We start from the raw sequence: 27876 nt of genomic DNA, 5'->3' as shown, positions 1-27876 counted from the left end.
GCACACATCTCTAAAGGAAAGGAAAGGGGACCAAGGCATTTGCTGTCTATGGCTAGCACACCGGGTGGCAGCCCCCTGTGTCTCGAATGCCCTAATTTGTAAGATAAGATTTATAGTGGGTTGCAACAGAATTTTTTTAAGAAACATCAATACAAGAGGGGGTGGTTAATCCTCACAAGGTTCTCCAGGAGGGAAGCTCACCCCATAAATCCGGGTCGGCATTTCATTCACCAAGGGCCCCAGGCGCCGCTCAGAGACGCTTCCTTTCAAGGCAAGGACCCCAGCCACGGCCCACGGGACCAGGCCCTTTTCGGGCTCAGACTGGTCCCCGCCCCGCCCCCGGAAGTCTCCTCCACTGGGCCCCACAAGCCTCCGCGTTCTCGCGCGCGTTCGCGTCGGCCACCGCCTTTCGGCGAAGGGAACACCGCGCCTCCCTGGACGCCTAGGCACGGGCTCGGGAGCGCGCACGTTGTGCGTCCCGGGCGCTCTCGGGATTCTCGCCCGGCGCGGCGGGGGAAGGCGAGCTGTGTGGGTAGCCATGTTCTTCTCCGCGGCGCTCCGGGCCCGGGCGGCTGCCGTCGCCGCCCAGTGGGTAAGGAGGCCCGGGATAAGCCCGGGTACTGCCGCCGCCCTTCTCCCGCTCTCCGTGCCTCGCTTAGTTTTGGGCACAGGAGAGCCGTGGGTTCCGGACGGGCCTGCAGGCAGCGGCAAGGACACTGCGGCCTTCGCCGTCTTCTCGGGGAGGCCGCTGCAGCTCCACCGCGAGTGAGAAGCCCCGAGGGAGGGTTGCCAACCGTGGCTGCGGCGGGTGCGTGGCCTCCCCCACCAGACTGGGAAGTGTGCGCCTAACTTGGCGAAGGAGAGGCCCCTTGGTCTGTTTTTTGCTGTTTTGCTGTAGTGCGGAGCCTGGGCCTGTCCTGGGTCGACCAGGTCTGCTTCCAAGACCCCCGTCCCCGAAGGAGGAAGCACCTTGCACATCCAGCTTAGTGACCTCGTTTCTGTTAGGTTGCAGCATACTTGAGAGAACTCTGGCTTGTTTGGTGAAGGCTTACTAAGAGTTTCCTTAGGGCTAGAGAAAGGTGACCAGTGTTCATTTACTGTGTTTGTGCCTTGCATATCGGAAGTCCTCGGTAAATCGTATCAAACTACTGTGAAAGAACGCCACCACCAGTAACTGCACCCAACTAATGAATCACAGGATTTTAGAGCTTAATGACATTTTGAGATCCGAGTACATCTCATTATAGGCAAGGAAGTTGAATGGCAGAGAGGTTGAAACACTTGTTCAAGTTGAATTTAAAAATGCAAATTCCAGAAATGACGATTATAACAGCAGGACATTTGCTGGAAAGAACCTTTATTATTTATTTATTTTTCTAGGAGGAAACTAGAAAAGTTGAGTCAGTTCTCAGCAAAAGAGAGGGATATAGTTTATATTAGTATAGAATGACTTCAGGGCTTCAGGGTTAGACTCGAGTTTGAAGGGTAGCTTCAGCGCTTTTGCAGCTGTATGACTTTGGGCGGTAGTCTTTATCAGTTTCCCCACTTGTAAAACCGAAATGTTCCCTCTTGCAGAGGGAACTTTGCAAGAGGTATTATTTCCATTTTACTGGTGACTAGAGTTTAGTCTTTCACTAAACATTTGAGGTCCTACTGTGGATCATGTATTTATGGACTCCAGGTAACAGTGGATAATAAGAACAATAGGTAACATTTGGTGACTATTTTCTGTATGCCAAACACTGAGTTAAATATCTGCATTCCACATCTCATTTTTGAGGTTGGTACTGTTTTCTCCTCGTAATGACATAAGAAAGACTTAAGCAATCTCTGTTCTTTCGGAGTTGATAGTCTCATGTAAGAGGAACTTTAAGGTAAATATGATACAATGTAAAAGTGCAATCCTAGATATATAAATGAAGTCATCCAGTTTGGTTTGAAGGTGGGATGAGATTTTTCTTTGGTGGTAATAATACTGACAGATTAGGGATAGGATCAGAGGGTATTCTAGGTGGAAAGGACAACATAAAAAAAAACTATTGGCAAGAAAAAGGTTGGTGTGTATGAGAACTCAACTCTGTTGGAGTTAAAGTGTGTTCCCAAAGGAAATGAGAGAGGGGGGCAAGGGCCAGATATTGGAGCTCTTTCTAAAGAATACAGCTTTATCTTAGAGGCAGTGAGGAGTCAGTGAAAGGTTTTAGAGGAGTATGGAGGATATGGTCAGGTTTCTGTTTTGGATAGATCACTGAATGGGACTGAGGGTGGGATGGGTTTGATTGGAGCCAGAAGCACGGAGACTAAATAGGTAAGAGGCTCTTGGAGAAGCCTATGTGAGAGATGAGGATCAGACCTCATTTAGTAGAAAGGATAGAAATGATTGTACACACATAGATTTCATTTATTTTGTTTTTGAGGCAAAGGTGTTAGAGGTATAAATTGAAAAGCAGTTTTAACAATGAAAAAAGCTTCAGGTAGTGGAGGAAAATTTTAATCAAGCTTCACATTTCTGCAGCTTTTTTTTTCTTTACAAATAGTACCTGGTATGCAGTATGTGCCCAATAAATATTTGTTGAGTTGACAAATAAGTTTAATTTTTTATTACACAGGTAATTCATTATAGGAGAAACAGAACATTGAGAATAGCAAATTGAATAAGCTCGAAAAATAAAAATCACCCCATAGTCTTGTGGGTCAACCTGGAAATTACCATTGTTAACATTTTGATGTCTGCAATTAATAGACCTTATAGATTTTTTTTACAAAAAGGGAAGATACTCATATTATTTTATAGCCTGTTTTTTTCCATAATACATTTTGATCATCTTTCCCTTATCTGTAGACATTTCCATACTGTCATTTTAATGCTGCATAGCATTTCATTGTGAGGATGTTGCATACATAACTTCTAGAACCAGGGTTTCACAAATTGTGGGATATCAAAATGAACCTACCAAAGATTAGGAAAAGTATGAATAAGATCTAACGAAGGAAGTTCCTTTCCTAAATGAGAAACCTTTAAAGAGACCATTTCCACTTTCAAGATAATTGATTATTGTAATTTCTGCTTTGTTAGCTAGCTACCAATCTCTTCATCTGTAGGCTTTTCAAATCATCATTGCTTAAAGTATGCCCAGAATTTAGTACTAGCTATGTAACCTTGAGTCATTGTTCATAATCTTTTTGAACCTCATTTTTCTTTTCTGTAAAGTGGGGTAGTACTTCATGGGGGATTATAAGAATTGTCTAAAAATTATTATGGAGTAATAAATTCTCAGAATAGGTTTATTCCCTTCAGTAATTGTCCATGGTTTTCTACAATGTTGATACCACTGTAGGTCTCATAATTTCCTCATTCTGAAGCTACTACTTTTAGTTTGGTAGGTGACAGGCTTATGATGGCATTTTCAAGTACATACGCTTCTTTACTTACGATGGGATTACATCCTGATAAACCCATCGTAAATAGAAAATATAGAAATCAAGAAATGTGTTTTCGATTTACAGTATTTTCAATGTGAGATGGGTGTATCTGGACATAACCCTATCAGAAATGGAGGGGCATACTGAATTTAGATCCCTTTTGCACCACAATAATTTTGGAAAATCAGTAAGTCAGATGTAAGTAAGGACCATCTATCTGCATTGTGTATTTTTTCATTCATTGAGGATATTTTCCTATATGTCTTTAAGCATAATTATAGAACTGTTTTGAAATTCTTGTCTGGTAATCTTTGTTAATTGTCTTTTTTCTTAAAAATGGGTTGTGTTTTCCTGTATGTTGAATAATTTTGGATTGTATCCTGGACATTGTGAATGATATGTTGTAGAGGCTCTAAATCCAGTTTTGTTCCTCTAAAGGGTGTGTAGATTTTTTTGTTTTGTTTTGTTTTGTTTTAAGATACAGAGTGTCCTGTGACCCAGACTGGAGAACACTGGTGTGATCATCGCTCACTGCAATATTGAACTCCTGGGCACAAGTAATCCTCCTGCCTTAGCCGCCAAGTAGCTGGGACTACAGGCGCACACCACCCTGCCTGGCTAATTTTTTAAAAATTCTTTGTAGAGATGGGTCTAGAGCTCCTGGCCTCTAGCAATCCTCCCAGAAGTGCTGGGATTACAGGAAAGAGCCACCGTGCCTGGCTGAGTTTTTTGTTGTTGCTATCCATCTCCTTTGTGATGGGCCATAGATCAGATACTGGTTCAGTTCTTTTAGCTGGGTTGCTTGCAGTCTGCTGCATGCACATGCACGGTTCAGGGGTCAGCCAGAGATTTGGGTATAGTTTTTATGCAGAATGTGGGGCTCTCCCTTTCTGCCTCTTTCTTTTCTGGGATGTCCCACTTTTCCATGCTTTGGTTGTTCCAAACTCTCACTGAGGCCTGCCTTCAGGCTAAAACATGTAAAGAAAAGACAAAAACCTCTTTGGCTTCTTGTGAATGTAGACTCTCCTCCCTGTGTCTGCCTGCTTTTGGTTCTCTAGTGCTTTGGAAAGTTTGTTTTTTTGATATTTTGTCTAGAGTTTATAGTCATTACCCAGTGGTATGGCCTGATGATATCTACTCAGCCATACTAGAAGAATGCCATCTTAGTGGTGGCATTTTTCCTTCCAAATTTTAAGTTGTTTTTTTTTTTTTTTGGAGACAGTCTCGCTCTGTCACCCTGGGTAGAGTGCAGTGGCCTCATCTTATTGCAACCTCAAACTCCTGGGCTCAAGTGATCCTTTTGCTTCAGCCTCCTGAGTAGCTGGGACTATAGGCGTGCTCCATTACAACTGGCTGATTTTTCTATTTTTAGTAGAGATGGGGTCTCGCTCTTGCTCAGGCTGGTGTCAGACTCCTGAGCTCAAGTGACCCTCCCTCCTTGGCCTCCTAGAGTGCTAGGATTACAGGGGTGAGCCATTGTGCTTGACCCCAAATTTTAAGTTTTGTAGAATGAAATGTTTTTCTCATTCCATTAGAGATTCTTAAACCTGATTTTGGAATGTCCCAATATATCTCCATTTTGGCTCAAGGACTCTAGGGGAGAAAAAACCCCAAACATTCTTAGTTTTCTATTGCTGTTGCAACAAATTGCCACAAACTTGATGACATAAAGCAATATAAATTTATTATCTTACCATTCTATAGGTTAAAAGTGACACAGGTCTCAGTGGGCTAAAATGAAAGTATAGGCAGAGCTGCATTCCATTTTGGGGACTCTAGGGATGAATCTCTTTTCTTGGCTTTTCCAGCTCCTATGGGTGGCCCTCATTTATTGGGCCTTGGCCTCTTCTTTCATAGTAAGGGCAGGTCTGATTCTCTCATTGCATTACTCTGACCCTGCTTCTGTTATTCATCACATACCCTTCCTTGACTATGCTCCCTGTTCCACTTTTTAAGGGCCCGGTGATTACATTGGGCACATCTTGATAATCCAGGATAATCTCCCTATTTTAAGGTCAGTTGATTAGCAACCTTAATTCTCCTTTGCTGTGTAAACTAACAAACACTCACAGGTTCTCAGGATTAGGATGTGGTTATCTCTGGGGTACCATTATTTTGCCTGCCATTGCCATAAATAAGCAGTTTAGGAGAGAGAGAAAATGAACAAACTTTAATGTATTCAGTGAGATTCAGTAGGCTACTATTGCAAACTACAAACTCAGGTCTTTTTGTTAGAAATGTGAATTTAGTCTCCATTTCAAAGACATAAATAATTGAACTTCCCTCGTCTTTGGGCACTGCTCAGTACATGGAGTAATAAATTATAGCTTCATTGGCCATGCATAACCTGTTGGGTGAAAGTCAGTCTGATTTCCAATGGGATATGTCACCAGTTTTTGAGTCAGTTCAGGAAGCATGTTATAAATCAACTGTAGGAAATTTCATTCAACAAAACATTAAAGACTTACCATAATTATATACGTTGGGCCAGGGAAGGGAAGGAGAAGGTGGCTTTATGTGTGTGATACTTTGGTAGGTGTTATTCCATTTTGTATGTGAGGGATAAAAAGGTACCCAAACAAATAAATGCCCAAGATTACACAGTAAGTAGTAAAGGCCTGAACTGGGTTTGTTTGCAAGCCTTGTTTTGCTTTTTTTTAAATCTACCTTTCTGAAGTTGCTCAAGTGTACTAAGGGAAATTGGTATGTAGGTGAAGATTTAAATTTAATAGGTGCTGTAATAATGAAAGAGTGTGTCAGTGTGAGCAGACTAGGAAAGTGATTTAACTTTGCTTAAGGTAAATAGATGGAAGTTCAGGGGCTTTAGAGGGGCGAGAAGAGGAGGTTAACCTTGGTCATGATGGATAAGTGGGAGGTATTATATGTTGAGATAGTGTACGTTTAGGTGATGTATGTACGAGGACAAGTGCCCGAGATGACACAACCCAGGTCTACTGACTAAAACGATGTCTGGGCATTTCATTTATATAAGTTATTCTTGTCCTTAGAACAACTGAGTGTTGCTTGTATCCATATTGGATTTTAGATGTTTAAAGAATACTTTCTTTAATTTATGGTCAAGATGGCTGAAGTCATTAATATGGTTATTTCAGTCTGTAATTGGAGAGCCTATAATATCTGTGTTGTTCATGTAGCTTTTCTATAGTATAAAATTTAGCCAAATTTTATTTGTTAATTCTCTAATAGTGTGGGAAAATTACTTGCATTTCTTTAAGGTCAGTTAACATTTCTAGTTAAATCATCGAGAGAACTTTATTTGGAGGACATTTGTAAAAGTCCTCCAATGTCTGTTTGAAAATATAACAAAACTTAAATTTTAGTGGTTAAGGCAAGGACTCAAGTCAAAACCTATGTTTGGCTTTTCGTTTATTTAGCTGTGTGGTCTAGGGAAAATTTTTCTCCCCTTTAGATCCTTAGTTTCCTCACTTGTAAAATGGGAAGATAATAATACCTATCTCGTAGGTGTGTTGAAAGAAGTAAACAAGTTGTAGTATGGATTTGGAGTCTCTGGCATGGTATCTGATATCAGAGTATGCCTTTGTATGTATGATTACCCTGGAAGTAGATTTCACAGTTGTTATTAACACGGCACATCTACTTTGTTAAAATGCATTGAAAATTTTTTATTTTTCAAGGATTTTTTTAAAATGTAAAAATAGTATAGATACCTACTGTGAGTGTATCATGGACACTGACTTTTGCAGGAGTTTTCAGTTTTCTTGCTTGAGCGGGCAGTGGGAGATGCTGTAGGTAACAAGCTAGCAGGTGTTGTGAACAGTGGGAAGAAAACACGGAGGTATCCCAAGTCACTTTTGACTCACCAGGAGATGTTTTACATAAGCGCTGTAACCCCTGCACAAGTGAACACACATCTTGGTGGGTTTAATTTATAAATGTTAGAGATTTTTTGTCTTATAGCTTCCTGGTCCCTTATTATGCAAATGTGTGATAGAACTGAAAGGTGAACTGAGTTGGAGAAAACTAATGTTTAAGCAACAGAAGAAATTTGGAAAAAGTAGGATCCATGAAAAGATCATTAAAGGATCCCATTCTTGGGGAGAATATGAAATTTTAATTTTTGTCATTTTAAGCTATTAGTGTTGGTATTGTAAATTACAATGAAAGGGAAAGGTTAGTATTAATAGAAAGAGCATTGGACTTAGATTCAAAGGGCCCGGGCTCAGAATCCATCTCTGTCACTAATTGTGTGGTATGGGGCAAGTAACTGTCTCTGAGCTTGAGTTTCTGTAAATGTAAAATGGAAATAACTAACCATAGATTTTTGAGGAGTCAGTGAAAAAAGGTATGTAGAAGTGCTTAACATAAGGCACTCCAGGTTGGCTGGAATCCAAAGAAAAGGCTGTCACTGTTTGTTTGTTTATTTAAATCTTCTCTGTAACTTATGAAGCCCTCTGGAAAAAAAGAAGCTAGAATTCAAACCCACTATTAATTCTGTGCTATGTATCAGGTTATGCTCTTGTTTATTTTAAAAAGTTATTTGGATTTTCAGTTGGAGTTCATTCTATTCAATCGGAATTTGTTGAGGTATAGATATTTCAGAGTCTAATGAGAAATTAGACTCTAAAGGAAAACCCGACTCTAAGAGGAGGTGTATGGAAATTCAGCTTACTCTTGGAATCAGTCCAGCCTAGCTAAGTCGGTTTTTTTCCCAGTTCAAAGACCGCTTGGTCCTGGGATGCCTCTTTATTCCAAAGTAAAACTGAATTCAAGTGGCCTATTAAGTAATGTAAAGATGTTTATTAGAGGCTGGGCGAGGTGGCTCACGCCTATAATCCTAGCACTCTGGGAGGCCGAGGCGGGAGGATTGCTTGAGCTCAGGAGTTCAAGACCACTCTGAGCAAGAGCAAGACCCTGTCCTGTCTCTACTAAAAATAGAAAGAAATTAGCCAAACAACTAAAAATAGAAAAAATTAGCCAGGCATGGTGGCGCGTGCCTGTAGTCCCAGCTACCTGGGAGGCTGAGGCAGGAGGATTGCTTGAGCCCAGGAGTTTGAGGTTGCTGTGAGCTGGGCTGACGCCACAGCACTCTAGCCCAGGCAAGAGAGAGAGACTCTGTCTCAAAAAAAAAAAAAAAAAAAAAAGATGTTTATTAGAACTTTTAATACTTTATTCCTTTATTGAAAGTGTTTGATGTGACTATTACAATGAATGTAAAATAGATGATGTTCTTTAAACATACCAAAAAACAGGGCAGCTTTAAAAATGACCATGTATAACTTGATATGAATGAGTAAGTTTGTGCTAGTTGAAGAAATGAGGGCTAATATTTAGCAATTTATCCTCATTATTGTATTTGCTTCTTTCATTTTATAAGCATTATCTGAGCCGTTTTTCTACAATTTTGAAGAAGTCGACTTTAGACATTGTAACTAAGTTGTTCAAATGCTATGCTAATGTGTATATGTTCAGGTTTACTGCAGGAATAGAAGAGAAGGGTGGCAAGGATTTAGAAAAAAAAATAACTTGCATCCTTCTGTCTAAATGGGAGCATTGTAAGTTAAGGAAGCAGGCCTATTCATTTCTTTTTTTTGAGACAAGGTCTCCCTCTGTCACTCGGGCTAGATTGCAGTAGTGTCCTCATAGCTCACTTGCAACCTCCACCTCCTGGGCTCAAGGGATCCTCCTGTCTCAGCCTCCTGAGTAGCTGGGACTATAGGTGTGCGCCACCATGCCCAGCTAATTTTTCTGTTTTTAGTAAGACAGGGTCTCCCTCTTGCTCAGGCTGGTCTCAAACTCCTGAGCTCAAGTGACCCTCCTGCCTCGGCCTCCCAGAGTGCTAGAGGACTTTTCATTTCTAATGTCTCCCTATGTATGGATGCCTGGTTTTCTTCCTTATACTCTTTGGTTTCTTAGAGCTCTGATGTCATCAAATAGTTCTGATCAAGTGGCTAATAATAAGGTCATGGCCTTTGTAGTCATTTGGCCCTAGGATCTAATGTGAGTTCTGCCACTAATTAGTGATGTAACCTTGAGAAGTTTTCATAACTTGTTTAAATCTGTTTTCTGGAAATAATGCCCACCTTGCAGGAAAGTTGTAAGAATTAAATAACTTGTAAAAAGCTGAGTGCGTGACACAGAGTACTTCTAATAATAATGATAGCTAATGATAGGTAACACTAATATAGTACTTATCATCCTATCTGCCAGGCAGCATGCTTAGCACTTACATGAACTGTCTCTTTAATCCTCTCAACAACTCTATGAAATATGAACTGTTGTTATTCTGTTTTTACAAATGAGGAAACAGGCTGTGGAGCTAGGCTTTTAACCACTTTGCTATATTGTCTCCATAATAGGATATTTATGGAATATTAGATACCACTGGTACATCCCAATTTCAGAGGTGTTAGAATGTGGAAATTGTGGTTTTTTAGAAATGATGAAATTGGTACTTCCTATACTAGGACATATTTGGTATTGGTCCTTTTTCACACCACAACTACCAGCAGAAGGACAGTATTTTTAAGATTAGTGACATAAATATGTTTTGGATTGAGAAAGGGGTCAGCTTGAAGACTCTTACAGTAATGCACAGACATGACAGAATGTCTGAAATAGTGATTCATAGTAAGACAGGACTAAAGATTATTAGTGGTGATAGCAAGACAGGACTAAAGATTATTTTTTAAAAATTGAAATGTTATATGCATGGCAAAAATTCAAACAATAAGGATATATATATTAAAGTAAATAATGACCTGTGTTATATATATTACAGTACAGAGTAGGGATACAAGGATATATTATGATAAATGTGTTGCATATATTATATATTACAGTAAAGAGTAAGTTTCCTTCCTACTCCAGATCCTTGGTTCCCTTCCCTAGAGACACCAACTGTTGTTACTGGGTTTTTTTATACTGTCTCTATATTCATAAAGATATTTTGATAGAAAAATTAGTAGGACATGGAAACTGGCATATTTCTAGATTTTATTGACTTTCTTAAGAACTGTAAAGGATCTGAGATTTTAGCTTATTTGTAAGCTAACAAGTTAACCTGCCGCAGTTTCATGGATGCTGGCAGACGACTCCTGGGTCAGAGACAGAGAACTGTTACTCATGGCACAGAAGGCAGCATGAGCTTCATGTTCATGTTAGTTCCCCTTGACACTCATATCCCTTGGGAGTGACATGGAGCAACTCAGTTGAATGCTGTGCATCACAGCTGAAGAACCCTGAGCTTGGAGAACCTTGTTTGTAAGAAAACCCACTCAACCTTTACCGCAGGGGAAGACATTATTTACAAAAAAATCCTTAAAAAGATGGTCTGTCAGTGCCTCTGCTTATAAGTTTCAGACACCAGAATCTCATGGAAAATTTTCTACCAGCACTACTTCTTCCTCCTCCTCCACTTTCTTTAACTAAAAAAGATTTGTTAATTTCAATGGAGAAGAAGTAGTTGGTGTTTTTCAACCATCTAAAAAACATTATAATTTCACCAGAAAAATTATAAGCCTTGTGTGGATATAAATAAAAAGTAATTATGTGCATTTGCAAGAAACTCACTAATCTGTTCTGTTCTGACAGTGACTCTTTGATAAAGTCAACTACCAGAGCACAATTTTTAAAAAATCTGTTTAGTTTTAAAAATGCAGTTGTTTGAATCTTTGTTTTTCGGTTATTAAATATTTTATCCTTGTGTCAGCTAAGCACGTGATAATGGTTTGACAGGTTATATAGTACTTTCAGAGAAACTTTATTATTTAAGTCTCCAAACAGTCCAATAAGAAGATATCCCTGTTTTATAGGTACAGAAATTGAGTCTTAAAAAAATTAAGTGAGGCCGGGCGCGGTGGCTCACGCCTGTAATCCTAGCTGTGGGAGGCCGAGGCGGGTGGATCGCTCGAGCTCAGGAGTTCGAGACCAGCCTGAGCAAGAGTGAGACCCCGTCTCTACCAAAAAAAATAGAAAGAAATTATCTGGCCAACTAAAAATATATATACAAAAAAAATTAGCCGGGCATGGTGGCTCATGCCTGTAGTCCCAGCTACTCGGGAGGCTGAGGCAGTAGGATCGCTTAAGCCCAGGAGTCTGAGGTTGCTGTGAGCTAGGCTGATGCCACGGCACTCACTCTAGCCCGGGCAACAAAGTGAGACTCTGTCTCAAAAAAAAAAAAAAAAAAAAATTAAGTGATGTGTGCAAATCACACGTTAGTAAGTAGCTGAGTGGTAATCTAAATCCAAATCAACAGCATCAAAAAAAATCTGAAAGTCCTGTTTTTTTTCTAGAACTTAGCAGCTTTATCCTGATCTTCTCAATCAGCAGTCTGTCTTCAACAATTTGGACTTTAAAACACTTTTAGAAGTGTGTGTAAACTCATGTGCAGGTCCAGAGTTACAGTTCAGCAAGAGTGCCTCAAAATAGATTTTCCAATACGTAGCTCCATAGCCTAAATAAAACACTTTTCAAGGTTGTATCTGTATTTTTTAAGTGGAAGTACATGACACATCCTGGCTTAATGAGAAAGGAATCAAATATTGATCCAAAACAGAAGCATTTTTAACTTTCAGAGGTTGGTGATGTTTAATTTGATATACAGAAAGGTTGTAAGGAGAAATGTGTTTTACAGTAGAGGTGAGAAGTTTCCTTTGTACCTAATGAACATTTTATTTTAAGTAAGATTTTTTTAGTTTGTCATATTGTTAACATCATAATAACAGAGATAAGCATTTCTAATTGTTTATGGCTTTCCAATCTTTTCATTAGTGTCTAAATTTAATATAATTGGGATGATAGTTCATGCTTTTTTTTTTTTTTGGCTTTTTTGTTTTGTTTAACCCTGATAGTTTCCAGTTCTGATTGTGGCACAAATGCTTTCTTCTATGTGAAAAAAAGTTTAGGAAATATTTTTGTTAGCTATATAATATTTCAGTGTTGAAATGATCGGTATTTAATTAAGACCTCCCTATGTTGGGCTTTTAGGTTGCTTGTGTTTTTGCTACAATAAACATCATAGGAACAACATGTTTTTATGTAATCCTTTATCCTCATTTTGAACTATAAAACAAATTTATAAAAGTAGAATTGCTAGGTTAAAATAGGGACACTTTTTTAGTCTCTCCACACATCAAGCTAATTTGCTTTCCTAAAAGGGTAAATGAATTTTTACGTTATATATAAGCATACCCATTTCTCCACACACTCAATAGAATGAGATGTTATTTAAAAAAAAAAAAAAAACTTTGCTAATTGAATAGCTGCCAATGTTATTTTATTTTATTTTATTTTATTTATTTATTTGTTTTTTTGAGACAGAGTCTCACTCTGTTACCCAGGTTAGAGTGCCGTGGCGTCAGCCTAGCTCATGGCAACCTCAAACTCCTGGGCTCAAGCCATCCTACTGCCTCAGCCTCCTGAGTAGCTGGGATTACAGGCATGCGCCACCATGCCTGGCTAATTTTTTCTATATATATTTTTAGCTGTCTATATAATTTCTTTCTATTTTTAGTAGAGACAATCTCACTCTTGCTCAGGCTGGTCTCGAACTCCTGAGCTCAAACAATCCACCCGCCTCGGCCTCCCAGAGTGCTAGGATTACAGGCGTGAGCCACCGCGCCCAGCCCCAATGTTATTTTAAATTGTATTTTTAATTACTAGTAAGTTTAGCTGTTTGAATTCTGTGAAATTTTCATTCATGATATTTGGTCATTTTTTTCATTGATGTTTTTGCATTTATGACCTCTTCAAGCTGTTAACCTTTTGTCACCAAATATATATGGAATTTAAGTCCTCAGCATAGAGTTGATAGATAAGAATGGATAAGCTTTGAGAGGCAAAGAATTTATGGAGAAAAGGACATAGGAATGAGAACTGAGCCCAGAAGGCAACCTACAGGGACCAATGTAAAAAGTCAATAAACAGAAAATGTTAGGGTTTAGAAGTTAAGAGAGGATTGGATACTTTCCCTACTCTTAAAATTAATCCGTCCTTCCTTTATTATGAAATCTTTCTTTTCTCTCAGGTTACTCAAAAATTGTTTTTGATTTTTTTAATATCTTCTTAGCTAAGGTGATGACAGTAACTGTCTTCTAAATTTTAGTTTCAGTTAATTTTTTAAAGTTTTATATTGATATTGTTCTTATGGTATTATTCAGGAATTATAGCCATACTTTTATGTTTATCTCAGTCCGGGTTCTGGACGGGCAAATTAGGGATATAAGCATAACCTTGTGTTTAATTCAGAGATTGATCCTGAAGCAAGTTGGGAAAAATTGAACTGTCTCCTTGAATATAAATGTTGCATTCTTTTAAAAAAATTATCATATATTTAAGATACAAAAAAGCATAATGAATTGTATGCCTAAGAAGGAAAAAAAACTAACACAATTGAAGCCTCCTCTGATTGCATCCCCCTCAATTATCCTGAAACTAATATTTATCACTCCCATCTTTTGTTCCTGTATCTCACATTCTATACCTGGGTCATGTCTTGTTAATTAAAGCAAGTGTTCCATGTAAACTTATTTCTTCAACAGAAATATTATGTGGACCTAGGGAAAAGTTAAATGTGTAATTGTAATATATTATTCCTTTTACTTTCTTCTGTGTTTCCCTTCTTTGAATTGTGCAACTCTTTGCCAGTTCCATGCTTGGTTTAATTCAGTGTTCTGTCATCTGTGGTTAGTAGAACTCAGAAATTGGAGGAATCCAGAGCAATCAATAGTTGATTGCTTGAGGGGCAGGGTCGGAGCAAGAGGGCAAAGAGAAATGAAATGCAACAGAGAGAATAATGAGATTCTTTCCAAAGTAATTGAATATTGTCAATCTGCATACGTCATAAATAGCTTTATGAAACTGCTTTTACAGCTGGAGTTTCTAAACTAATTTAGTACAGGATTGAAAAGGAGGATATAGTTGACTCATTTGTACAGAGTATATGACTCGTATGTATAGAATGAAAACATGTTTATGACCATCCACATTAAACAAAAGTTGGCATCTAAATTGATTCAGACAAAAGTGAAAGGGATTGTAGTCCTGCTTCTCCCATTGACTCTTGAGTGTGACCTTAGGCAAGTGAATAACCTTGCCTTTGAATCTCCATTTTTTAAATACCTCTCCTGAAATAGAGATAGACAGGATATAGAGTAGTAGACCATATCTCTTAAGATCTTTTGCTTCTATAAGTTGATCCCATTGTTTTAAATTATGAATCTTAAAGTATTAAGAAACATTTCTTAAGGCTGTGATTTACTAAAACTTTGTTAAAATTTTAAATTTTAGGGAAGACATATAAGGAATTTGCATAAGACAGCTGTGCACAATGGAGCTGGAGGAGCTTTATTTGTGGTGAGTAATTACTTAGATTTCTTCAGAAAGAAAAGACTTGGAAATTTGTGTAAATCTATTGTAATAACCCCAAATATCTTAAACACCGGTGTCTTTGGTATATGCTGGGTATTGTGGGTATTTAAATACAGCTAATTGAATTTGCTACATTTTAAAATATAGGTGGTTCCAAGTGAACCTCTCATGTTTAAATTGGCACCAGGGAAACTCTAGGAATAAGAACTTAGTTTGTTCTCTGGTGAAATTACTGTGGGCCCTAACCTGATTCTCATAACTCTTTGGGCTCTTAAAAATCAATCATGCTAGCTGACTGAAGATTGTGAGGCTGTAACTTGGGGAATCTCAAAATGACATTAGTTTGAAACTCATGGATTTTAGTAATGTAGTGAATATATTAGTAGCTGGCCTTTATGTTTTTGGTTTCCAGGGTTTAACTGCAGGTAGAAGTCTATGACTTTAGCAGCTTAGTTGCACAATTCAGAAGGAATAAGGTAATGTATCCCTTTTTCAAACAAGGTGCAGTTTTTAGGGATTAATCTAATGTTGTTTAAAGGCAATATAGTGGACTTGTATGATGATTTAGAGTTAGTGAGATAATAAGTCGCTTCCTGCTGCGTTTTATCATCTTTGTCTAAAACATATCAAATTGGCCACATATTTAAGATCATTGTCCAAAGTTTCTGTTTTCTTTCCTCTTTTTGGTTTATGTCCTTTAAAAAGCAGAACTCTGAGAGTTAACATGTCAAGAGATTCAGTTCTGTATTTACCACACATACATAACATTAATTGATGTGTTAATCTCAGTGTGACTCATTTGATTTCCTGTTGACATGTCATTTCTTGTCAGTTTTGGAAGTGGGCCTGCTTTGCTCTTTTAAGGCAAAGAAATAAAGTTTCTTGCTATTCAGTTTATGGAAAATATGTGGGGAAGAGATGGTCCTTTTGTACCTTCCCTCAAGTAATGAGTCTTAACCTTTTTGTTTGTTTTTGTGGTCCAAAAGCTACTTCTCTTAACCTTTGAAAGGTGTTTCCTAAAACTTTTCTAAAATTTTGAGTTTTGCTAACTTTACTTTGGTAATCATATGTATCAAATGTGTGTTTAGTCATTCTTTTTGATAGAAGGATAGATTGACATATATCATGTTGTAATTAAAATGGAGAGATTAAACAATCAGTAATAGTATAGTGATGTGTACAGTGTTATTCATACATTTGAGAGAATTTGGAAACCCTTTTTTTCTTTGTATAGCACAGAGATACTCCTGAGAATAACCCAGATACTCCATTTGATTTCACACCGGAAAACTATAAGGTATGACTAAATTAACATTATCATTAATTTACAGAATATTTAGTAGCTTTCATATGTATAAAGTGGGTGTTTTTTGTGTGTGTGTTTTTTTTTATACAGAGGATAGAGGCAATTGTAAAAAACTATCCAGAAGGGCATAAAGCAGCAGCTGTGCTTCCAGTCCTGGATTTAGCTCAAAGGCAAAATGGGTGGTTGCCCATCTCTGCTATGAATAAGGTACTGGTTCATTTTTGCCTTTGTTGGAAAAGAGGAGAGATTATGGATAACTTCCTTATGTTGTAATTACCCTGATAATCTCCGATGTCAGAATCTACGAGTTTGGAGCCCTTTAGGCATTTATATGTATCCTTGAATCATATATGTGTTTTTGTTGCTTCCTTAACGCAGAGAACTGAAGTAGACCTTTCTATCCTTGCAGGAAATAGTGGAAGCATTATGGTGAAAGAGGGTTTTTTTTGTTTTGTTTTGTTTTGAGCGAAATGGTCATAATAAAGATCCCAAATATGTATAATTTAGTGTCAGGATACTCTGAAAATTAGCATAATATTTAAACATTAGAATTACAGGAAAAAAAAGATCTGGTCACAGCTAGTATGAGTTTTTAATATTTTACATCTTTGACTATAGGCTTTAACAAAAATTTATATAATATGTGGTATTTGTGCCACCTTGGGACCAACAACCTTGAAAAATGCTGTGGGTGACCCATTTTGACTAACTATATGAAGTTAGTCTATTCATACATATTTTAAGATTTATTTTTTTCTAATAGTTTTCAACAGTAATCCAAATTTCAAGTTTATTCATATCCTATTAGTATGAATAACTACATTTGTGTGGTGATATAGTGTATCATTTACAAAGTGCTATACAAAAACCACATACTATTTGATTCTTGAGAATCACACAACTAAGCCATGTTTTATAATGGAAATACTTTTGTCTGATTTTTCTCTGGACTTACTTCTTCATTGGCAATGAAGGTTTTGAACTAGGTAGATCTCTTCCAATTATTACGTTGTGATTTCTAAGTGATAGAGCTGGGACTGAATTCATTTCCAAATCAGTGCATTTTATACTTGACCGACTGTCACAGAGATTCTGCTGTACTTCATTTTTCTTATCACTTTCTAGACTTTATTTGGTTATAACTATTAGGCTAGACCATCATCTTTCTTGGAGAATAGGAATGTCCTGAATTTATCTAACAGAATCCCTAATGCAACTTTTAGATTTAGTTTATTTGCTTGATACAGTACTCCTAACCTTGTATGGACCCTTAGTACTTTTTTCACTATGAAAAATGTCATAAAGCAAGTTTAGTGAGGTACTGTCCTGAGTAAAACATGGTCAGGTAGTTATTTTTTCAATAAATCACATGTTTCTTTGGAAGTTACATTGTTTTTTAAATTAAAATAGCCAACTTTCTAAAAAATGATTTAGGTACATGTTTCTAATTATGGTTTTGGGTTTTTTTCCCCAAAATTCATGTTTTTAGTAATGGGAAACCTATCGGAAGTCTTGTTATGTGGCAAGCTTAGCAGAGGAAAATAAAATAAATAAGAAACTAAATGTGAGAACATTTAAAAAAATAAGGCAGGTATGGTGGCTTGTGCCTATAATTCCCGCTCCTTGGGAGGCTGAGATAGAAGGATCTCTTGAGCCTAGAAGTTCGAGACCATCCTGGGCAACATAATGAGACCGAGTTTCTAAAAAGAAAAATAAATATTGTCCTAATCTGTTTAGAGTTGGATATGTATGGGGAAGAGGCAGGAAATAGGGTATAGAGAATAGAATCAAGATTCTTTCCACTTTACATTTGGAACTTTTATTGTAATGTTGCTTCCCTTCCTGAACCCCAGGACATCAAAACAAATAACTAATATTTTCTATTAATGCCTTGATGCGAAGGGTTGGGAAGTACTTGTCTATAAGATCCAGCTTTTGAAAAGAGTATTGTGATATGAAGTAGAAGTAGTGTTTTGTATTATTCTGGAGAGGTGTATGTGTGTGTGATGTATGTGCATACATATAGTATGCAGAGATATAAAATTTTGAGTTTACATATCTAAATGCAGATATGTAAACAAATATGGGTTAATAGCTTTGATTCTCAACCTTTTTTCTGTTGCTATACCATTTGCATGTACTGTACCTCATTAGTAACATCAAGGCTTTTTTGATGAAGGGTTTTAAAAATCTAATTGTTTCCTTTATTGGGGTTTGGCCTCTAAATTTTTGCCATTTAGACAGTTTAAATTACAAAATATGAGTTGATCAAAGTAGAAATTCTTAACAGTGAAAGACTTAAAGATTTAGAGAAAAAGAATATCCTTTTGCAGAGGTGAGGAGTGGGGTAGAAGAAGGAGGAAGTGCTATAACTCCATTAGCTTTTGTGCTCTGTGTGGTTTAAGTGTAAGATGTCTGCAAAAATTGAAGGATTTATATCTCGTAATTATCAGATAGAAGTATGTTTTCCACTGTTGAAGAAATTTTCTGTTTTTACCAAAGTGAGGCAAGGTTGAAATTGTACTTTTTAAAACATACCTAAAAAGCTCAATAACAGTATAAGTAGCTTATTTTAAAATGTCCTAATATTTTAGGTTGCAGAAATTTTACAAGTACCTCCAATGAGAGTATATGAAGTAGCAACTTTTTATACAATGTATAATCGAAAGCCAGTTGGAAAGTATCACATTCAAGTCTGCACTACTACACCTTGCATGCTTCGAAACTCTGACAGCATACTGGAGGCCATTCAGAAAAAGCTTGGTATGGGATACATTATATTTGTAACTTTGATAAAAAATAGAATTGTCTTTATAGATTTGATGTATTTCTACCTAAAGTTTCCAACATCTGTCAGCTTATTGGATCCGTATTTTCCCAGTAAAATTTTGTCTTTACTGTTGTTTGCCCACCTTTATTTCTTTCTATTCTGTATAAGTTTTCCTTAGTTCTCAGCCTCAAAGCTGAGTTATCTACCATCTTTTCTTTTTTAGTCATTAAGTATGCGTGAAAAGCTTCTAAAAGTTTTAAAATTTTCATTGTTTAGAAAATTATGTTTCACTTAACTGTGTGATAGCATGGGGTATGTAAAAAATGACTATTGTGCATGTATTCTTCCAAAGAGGCCACAGAACAAATAAGAGTGTAGTAGGAATGCTTTGGGAAGGGAAATTTGAAATAGGTGTTATAACAGTAGCATTTAAAAAGTAAAGAGGCATTTTTCCGTACAAAATGCCATTGCTGCATTATACCTATATATGCCAAATGAAGTAAAAGGACTTATCTTTTAATTCTGTTATTTAGTATAAAGTACGTGCATATTGTAAAAATAGTTGGGCAGTACTGAAGTATATCAAACAGAAAGCTGAAGTCGGCTCAAAATCTCATCCCCCAACTCCAAGGTGTAAATTCTGATAACAGTTAGGTGTATTAATTATAGATTTTATATCATTTTAATTATTAAATACATAAATATATTTATGTTTACACTTTTTATACTTTATTTTGGCTATCTTTCTATAGCACGATATATATGTCTGCTTCATTTTTCTATCATAAATTAAGTTACTCTGCAATTACTTCATGTACACACATCTTTGTATACTTGTCCTGTTATATACTGAGGTTATTTACAAGAAGTAGAATAGACGGGTCAGACTTTACCATATTTTGCCAAAATGCCTTCCCTAAATGTATGAGAGGTACTCCTTTTCTTCATATCCTTAATAACCTTTGACATTAAAAATTTCTGAGTTTTTGCTAATCTCATAGTGTGACTGATTTTAGTATAATTTTCACAATCAAAGTGAAAATACAGTCTGATGCACTGCAATATAACAACAAACACTGGAGATGAGTTTGCTGAAATTTGATTTTTTTTTTTAAAGGAACAAGTTCACTTAAATCCTTGCATGTTATATAAAGAGTTTCTTTTTTAAAGAAATGTAATACTCTTAAATACTTTTTATATACCTTTGCAATATATTGTGGGTTTTCTTTTTCTTTAACCAAATTGCTGTTAAAATATAACCTAATCCTAATGGAGATTATTTATATTTTTAGGAATAAAGGTTGGGGAGACTACACCTGACAAACTTTTTACTCTTATAGAAGTGGAATGTTTAGGGGCCTGTGTAAATGCACCAATGGTTCAAATAAATGACAACTATTATGTGAGTATTTCATTTAATATAAGTTAAAGTTGTATGATATCATATTTAAAATATCTTAAATATTGATTTTGTGTCCTGTAAATGTTGGGTTCTAAATGAATTATTCATTTAGAAGAAGCTATTAGCGTAAATATCCAGGTTTTTAAAAAATTACCTTTAAGCATTTTTGCGTTTAACTCCAGATGATGACAAATTTTTTAAACATTTAAATTATGAAAAATTTAGTAATTTACATATAAACATACAGAATAACCTTGGTGTAGCAACTACGAAGGCTTAGCAGATAGTAATATTTTGCCACATTTTACTTCAGATATTGTTATCATCATCATCATTTGTAGAAATAAGCTCGATACACAGGTGAAGCATCCCCATCCCAAATCTTACTCTCTTCCTTTCATCCCCCAAGATAACCATTATCATAAATTTAGTGTGTATTCTTCCTATACATGTTTTTGAACTTTTTCTATATATGTATGTAGCCAGACTAATATATTGTTTTTAAAATTTTATAGTGATGGTATCATACCTCTCTCTAAGTACTGCTTTAGCTGGATTTCACAAGTTTTGCTTTTTTTTTTTTTTTTTAATTGAGCATTTGGCAAGTTTTGCATTTCGATTTTTTTCTTTGACCTTTGTTGTTTAGAAATATTCTTAATATCCAGATATGTGGAGTTTTCTAGTTATCTTTTTAAAAAATCACTTGCCACCCTAATTATATCATGGTTTTCATTCAGGATATCTTGTTAGGTCATATTTCTTAGAAATTTGTTTATGGAAATTCTTTGAGGACTGCATTGAAGGCAGATTGTTCTGGAAGGGATTTGTGGCCAGGAAGTGGCTCATGCCTATAATCCTAGCACTTTGGGAGGCCAAAGCAGGAAGATTGTTTGAGGCCAGGGGTTAGAGACCAGCCTGGGCAATATCGAGACCTCCATCTATACAAAAAATTAAAAAACTGGCTGAGTGTAGTGGTGCGCACCTGTTGGCCCAGCTTGAGCCCAGAAGTTTGAGGTTGCTATGAGGATGCCACTGCACTCTAGCTAAGGTAACAGAGTAAGACCCTGTATGGAGGGGAAAAAAGGGATTTGCTTTGCTCCTTTCTTGTTCCTGGAAGTGCTACTGGCCCAGGAAAAGCCTCTTTCCTTATGTCCTATGTCTTTCCAGCCCCTCAGTGCAAAAGGTTCCAGACTAGCAGTTTTCTTTGAGGGACAGTTTAATTTCTAGTTTACTCTTATATTGAGGGTATAGCTTTTTTGGGATCTTAACTTTGTATGGTTTGGATGGTCTCTTTAGAGTCTCTTGGGCTGGCAGTGGCTTTGTCTCTTGCCCCTCTAGGCTTTGAAACCTTGAAGCCAAGTTTTGCTTGGTGTTCCACTTGTCCAAAACATGGCTTTTCACTGAGTTTTTGGCGTCTGGGTATTTATTTCTTGATTTAAACAGGAATTAGACAGTCAAGACTTTGTATGAACCATTAGAAGTCTATGGATGTATTTGTCCAAGAGATAGAGATTCTTTCAGTGGTAGGTAGAGCTTTGGATTACGGATAGATACCAGGCATCTGCTTACAAGTTACTAATTACTTTTTACACCTTGTTTATTCAAGGATACAACATTTATTTAGCATATGGCTTGGCACTATTCTAATTTATATATTTTCTCATTTAATCCTCAAAAACATGCTGAAGTAGGTTTACAAATAAGCAAATTTGGGGATGCTGAGTAACTTGTCCAAGACTACTAGTAAGTAGGGGGGGCCAGGACTCAAATGCAGATGTATTTCACTTCAAAGCACTGCTCTGTATCGCCTCTTCAGCTATAACTCTTGTTGTATATTATATTTAGCACTCTATGCTACATATAGTAATTATTCAGTTGTTGCTACTTTGGTAACTATCTTGTGAGCTGAGAGACGGTCAGACAATAAAATAGCTGGTTTTAGGAATTAATACACTTAACCAGGAAATAGTTTCAATATGACTGTTGTAATTTGTTTTTTCCTAGGAGGATCTCACACCTAAGGATATTGAAGATATTATTGATGAGCTCAAGGCTGGGAAAATTCCAAAACCTGGGCCAAGGTATGCTTTTGTTTATATATATGAAGTTTTAATGGCTTAACCTAAATTAATCTTTCACATAAACTTAATCTTTAAAATTTTATACCCTAAGTTCATAGAAATTAGCAAGAGCTTTGGATAGTATCTAGAGTAAGAACTTTTTTCTTCCTAAAGCCCAATTAGATAATTATCTGATACCTACCTGAGTATTTATAGAGGAGGAAAATTTACTACAAATAGAAATCTGTTCCATTGTTTAAAAGTTCATACTGCTAGAAGACTGACCCAAAGACTATCTCCCTCTATTTGCCACCTAAAAATCCACTTCTGTCCTTTGAATCAACACAATTTTTTTTTTCCCCCAAGACAGGGTCTCACTGTGTTACCTAGGCTGGAGTGCAGTGGCACAATCATAGCTCAGTATAGCCTCGAACTCCTAGGCTCAAGCGATCCTTCTACCTCAGCCTCCTGAGTAGCTGGGACTACAGGCAGGTGCCACTGTGCCCAAGTAATTTTTTTATTTTTTGTAGAGACAGCATCTTGCTATGCTGCCCAGGCTGGTCTCAAACTCCTGGCCTCAAGGAATCTTCCTGCCTTAGCCTCCTAAAGTGCTGGGATTACATGTGTGAACCACCATACCCAGCCAACACCAGATAATTTTAATACCTCTTCCAAATGACAGCCGTTCAGTTACTTGAAATAGCTATTTTGTCTTCCCGTATCTTTTTCTCAGATTGAATAACCACAGTTTTTTCATTGTTTTTCCTTATATAACACAGCTTTAGTCTCTGTCCTCTGTGGATTTTCTAGTTGGCTTTAGTGATTTTAATGTGATACTTAAACTAATCATAGTATTTGAGATACATGCTGAGTAGCACAGAGCGTTCATGGGACTGCCTCCTTTGTTCCAGACATTAAACTTATAATAATGCAGCCTAATTACATCAACCATTATTTCAGATACATTATACAATTAATTACATTTAATAGAATGCCTAGATCTTTTTCTATTTATCCATTGCTTATCCAGTTTGTTCCCATCCTATAGTTGTGTTATACTAATTCCTTTTTTTCAATTATGAACTGAACTTTTACTGCTAAACAAGCTCCTATTTCATATCTAAGTGTACAATTACTCAAAATTCTCTCTTAATACTAGCAGATGTTTGCATGGTTTTATACAGTTGTAATCCCTCTGTAAAGTTTTTTCTACTTAAGTCATATAAACTTTTCCTTCTCAACATGTTTATAGGTTTAATGGTCATACAGTATTCTGACGTTTTTAAAAGAGCTATTATGTGCTCTTTATTCTCCTGTTTTAAAATATTTTTTCCTAAGTTTTATTAAAAATAATAATTCCCTGAAGTTGAATTGCTAAGTATAAGTGGTTCTATAGTTTCCTCTCTAGAAGTACTCTCTCATCCTTCTGGCAGACTAATAACCCTACTTAGTGAGAAAAGAGGTCAATTTAGGGTAACTTAAGTTGAATACACACTAGCTGGTCCCTGTTAACTATTACTTTCTTTTCTAATAAACATACATATGCTACTTTCAACACCCTAAGCCTATAGAATTTGCTTCACTTTTGGGGGTACACTTGCTTTGTTTTAGGAGATACAACATTTCCATTGTGAAAAATCATTCTCCTTTATGGAGGCACCTGAAGTGAAACCTTTTGTTGTTTAACATTATAGTATCTTTCTTAGCTACTGGTCCTATCCCTTATTCTTGCTTCAAATATAGATACTCTCCCCCCAGAAGAGTTCATATTTCATAGTATTTTTCTACAAACTTCAGCTCCTTTTTAGGATTCAAATGTTTTTAAAATAAATTTATGCTATTATGTCTATACTCAAACCCATAACTTCTTTCAACTTCTGGATACTTTTTTTAGTACCTCAAGTGAAGATTTCCCTGTGAAATCCACTTGAGTTCTTTAGATGGCCCCTTTTCTTCTGATTAGATGTTTATAATTCTATAGTCATAATTTTGTTGTTTAGAATCTCCTACTATCCTTGTTAATTCTGTGATCTACAGTTGACAGCATGAATCCAGTATTACTCTCTTGCCACGCAAATAGGCAGATAGTTGCTTAGTCTACTTTATTGCATCACATTACATTACATACTCAACACTCATTTATTTCACATTTTTTGAATGTCTGCTGTGTGCCTAGCAGTATTTTAAGTTATGCATAAAGTTGTAAACAAGATCAAGTTCTCATATATCTTATATTCTAGTGATGGAGACAGATGACAAGTGTAATATCTGAATGAGAAAATGCTATTAAGAAAAATGAAGTAGGATTAGGGGGTAGAGAATGATTGGGAATAAATTTAGTCAGGAGAGGCCTCCTGGAGATGGTAATATTTGAGCCATGACCTGAATGATGGAAGGAACCATGGAAATAGGTGGAGGAACAGTATTCCAGAGATGGAGGGGGCGGGAAGAGGACATATCAGGGTTCTAGAGGAAAAAACAGTATGTCTACAATGAGGTGACTGAGGAAGAAAGTGGTGGAAAGGATCACAGAGGGAGATAAGAGCCCAGATAAGAAATCTGGGTTGAATCCCAAATACAATAAAAAGCTGCTGTTGGTTTTCAGTAGGGAATGATATGAGCAGTCTTGTTAAAAATATTGTCCTAGTTGCTATGCAGAGAACAGTTTAGAATGTAGTGGATGTTTGAGGCTGAGGAATTATGAGGATTTCTAGCTTTTTGGCTTGAGCATCTCCATGATTCCTTTAACTAAAATGGAGAAGATTTGGAATAGGGCAAAGTTTGGGGTTAGAAAAGTCAGGAATTTTGTTTTAGACATGGTAAGTTTGAGATGCCTGCTAGATATCCATGGTAGAATGTTGACAGACAGATGTGAAGCTGGAATTTAGGGCTGGAAATACGACTGGAGATTCATTACTTATTAGACGTGGTTTTTAAAGTCATAGGCCTGGGTGGGAATGTCAGGGATGAAATTAGAATTTGTTGTTTTTAACATGGGAGATACTATAACATTGTATTTTAACATTAATAAGCAGCAACCAAATACTACAGTTAAACATTTTTAGCATCTGATAATAATAGGGATGTTGCTTGTCATTAGTTGTATACAGTTCGTTACTGGGATTTTCTTGACAGTTTTCTTCTGGATTTGAGCCAAAGACTTTAGAATCTTTAGTGTCTGAACCTATTTTTATTTTTTTACTGATCACACCTCTTATTTAGAAAGCAGAGATAAATCTACTTATTTTTCAATAATTGCAGAGCATCCATCAGTGGTGTATAAAGCTTGTAGTTGGACATGATAACACTATAATGTCTTATCGGCACAGGCAAACAAAACCTTTTGACTTTACCTCCCCAAGTTAATATCTTGGATATGTAGATAATGAGAGACTGAGCTAGCAATAACCATAATACAGTTATTCTTTAAATTAACCAAAGCTGCTAATTGTTTTTATTGGTATTTTTATGATAAAGTTCTCTACTCACATATTTGAAAGAAGTTCTAATTGAGAGTCTTTGAGTAATGAAAAACTGCAAGAAATTAAACTGGTTCAATAGTCACTGATCTCTGGGTACCACCACTAGGTCTGCCCTGGCCAAAATTAGTAAAAGACTGATATCTCCATGGCTCACAACTGCTTTTTTCTTATTTTTGGTAAATGACTGTTAAAAAGAAAATATTAAACCAGTGGTAAGGTAATGAAGTTGACCCTTGAACCATGGGGGTTAGGGGCACGGATCCGTGTATAACTTTTGACTCCCCAGAACCTTTACCAGTACTGTTGACCTGACCAGAAGCCTTACTGATAACATAGTGAATTAACACATTTTATATGTAATATTTATATGTACTATATATTCTTACAATGATGTAGGCTAGAGAAAAGAATATGTCATAAAGAAAATCATGAGGAAGGGAAAATACATTTATTGTTCATTAAGTGGAAGTGGATCATCATAAAGGTCTTCATACTTACATCTTCACTTTGAGTAGGCTGAGGAGGAAGGGGAAGAAGGGTTGGTCTTGCTGTCCCAGGGGTGGCAGAGGCAGAAGACAATCCACATATAAGTGGACCCATGCAGTTCAAACCTATGTTTTTCAAGGGTCGACTATGCTCTTTCTGAATTTTGACATTAGTAAGTATTTGTGTGCTGCAATTGTTCTTGTTTTCAGTTAATTTAAAGCACTGAAAAACAACTTCTAAATCTGGTTTCAAATTACTAATAGTTCTTTTTAGTATAGATTAGTTTATTACTTTTAAATCCAACTTGAATTCTTCATATTTAGTTTATAAAGATCTTAAATTTTGCACAATTCTGTGGGGTGCAGGTAATATCTGAAACATAAAAAATATATAGCTAAGCTATAGTACCAGTGTGGTTGTTGAAAGATGACTGTAGACAATAAAATCACTTTTGGTTTTTTATACTAAAAGTAGGGGCAGTGGTGAATACATCTCAGCAATAATAAAAAAGTAAGCACTACACTTCCATAAAGTAGTTAGTCCTTAAGCCATAAAACTTTACAGAAAGGCCAGGTTTTCTAAAATGCAGATGAGCTAAAATGATACATATGCATAGAGTGTTAGAATGGCTGAAAAACCACATTTACGTTTTGAAGTTTAATGAAACAAGGTAATTATTAGATGGCATTTTAAACATGAGATACCATGGGAAATCGTTTTTTGTTCATTAAGTGAAAAACCCTAGTGTAAATTGTGGCTGTCAGGTGAATGGATAGGGCTAAATCGCTGTCTCTTGACTGTCCTGAGGCATTTTTACAAATGGGGCCAGGGGAGAATTACATTAGTAGTAGATTAAACAAAATTATAGGCTTAACTTAAGGATTTTATAAGTTTTGTAATTTCTTAATATGGATTGTGTGAGTGGCGGGGAAAGGAGATGGTTTGAAGCCAGACATAGTGGACCACTGGAACTCCCTTTTTTTCTCTAAAGTATGCCATGGGCCAGGTATGGTGGCGCATGCCTGTGGTCCCAGCTACTCGGGAGGCTGAGGTGGGATGATCCCTTGAGCTGAGTTCCAGGCTGCACAGAGCTATGATTTCGCCACTGCACTGCAGCCTGGATGACAGAGCCAGACCCCAACTCTAAAAAAAATAATAATAAAGTATGTCAAGGGATTGTAATTTCATGGAACAAACTTTAGGAAATTCCGGGCCAGATTATTCTTAAAATAACTACCATATGTAAAAATGTTGTAATCCTGTGAAGAGTTAAGGAAGTACATATGATTAATTCTATTTATTATTTCAGAAACTTTAGTTACGATAATCTTCCTAAATTGATCCTTGGTGTTGGTAAAGAGGGTATCAGTATTAAGGAGTTTATTATTAATTTTAAAAGACTCATATCTATCCAAACTGATAAGCATTAAGATACCAAATGCTCAGCTTTCAGCAGACTTCTAAAATGAAATATATCATATTCCATTTTGATATTTGATCAAGAGAAAAGTTGTGGACAGAGAAGTTCAACAGAAGGGGTAGCTGAACTTAAACCACAAGTGGGACTCTAATAAAGGAAAAGGTCCTCCAAACTAAATTCA

General features: G+C 36.5%; 1 protein-coding gene across 1 annotated transcript in view; it reads left to right on the top strand.

Annotated features, from left to right (window-relative positions):
- The first annotated feature begins 436 nt into the window (after positions 1–436).
- Positions 437–27876, top strand: part of NDUFV2 (NADH:ubiquinone oxidoreductase core subunit V2) — a 28979-nt gene continuing 1539 nt past the window's right edge. Inside the window, exons 1-7 of the mRNA XM_045527261.1 lie at positions 437–592; positions 14689–14754; positions 16004–16066; positions 16166–16282; positions 18670–18838; positions 20138–20247; positions 22252–22328. Coding sequence (XP_045383217.1) covers positions 539–592; positions 14689–14754; positions 16004–16066; positions 16166–16282; positions 18670–18838; positions 20138–20247; positions 22252–22328 — 656 coding nt within the window. The 5' untranslated portion in view covers positions 437–538. The remainder of the gene's footprint in view (positions 593–14688; positions 14755–16003; positions 16067–16165; positions 16283–18669; positions 18839–20137; positions 20248–22251; positions 22329–27876) is intronic.

Source organism: Lemur catta, chromosome 16 (assembly GCF_020740605.2).
Source record: "Lemur catta isolate mLemCat1 chromosome 16, mLemCat1.pri, whole genome shotgun sequence".
NCBI classification, from domain to species: domain Eukaryota; kingdom Metazoa; phylum Chordata; class Mammalia; order Primates; family Lemuridae; genus Lemur; species Lemur catta.
Note: the sequence above shows the minus strand (reverse complement) of the source record. Positions and strands in the feature narration are given on the sequence as shown.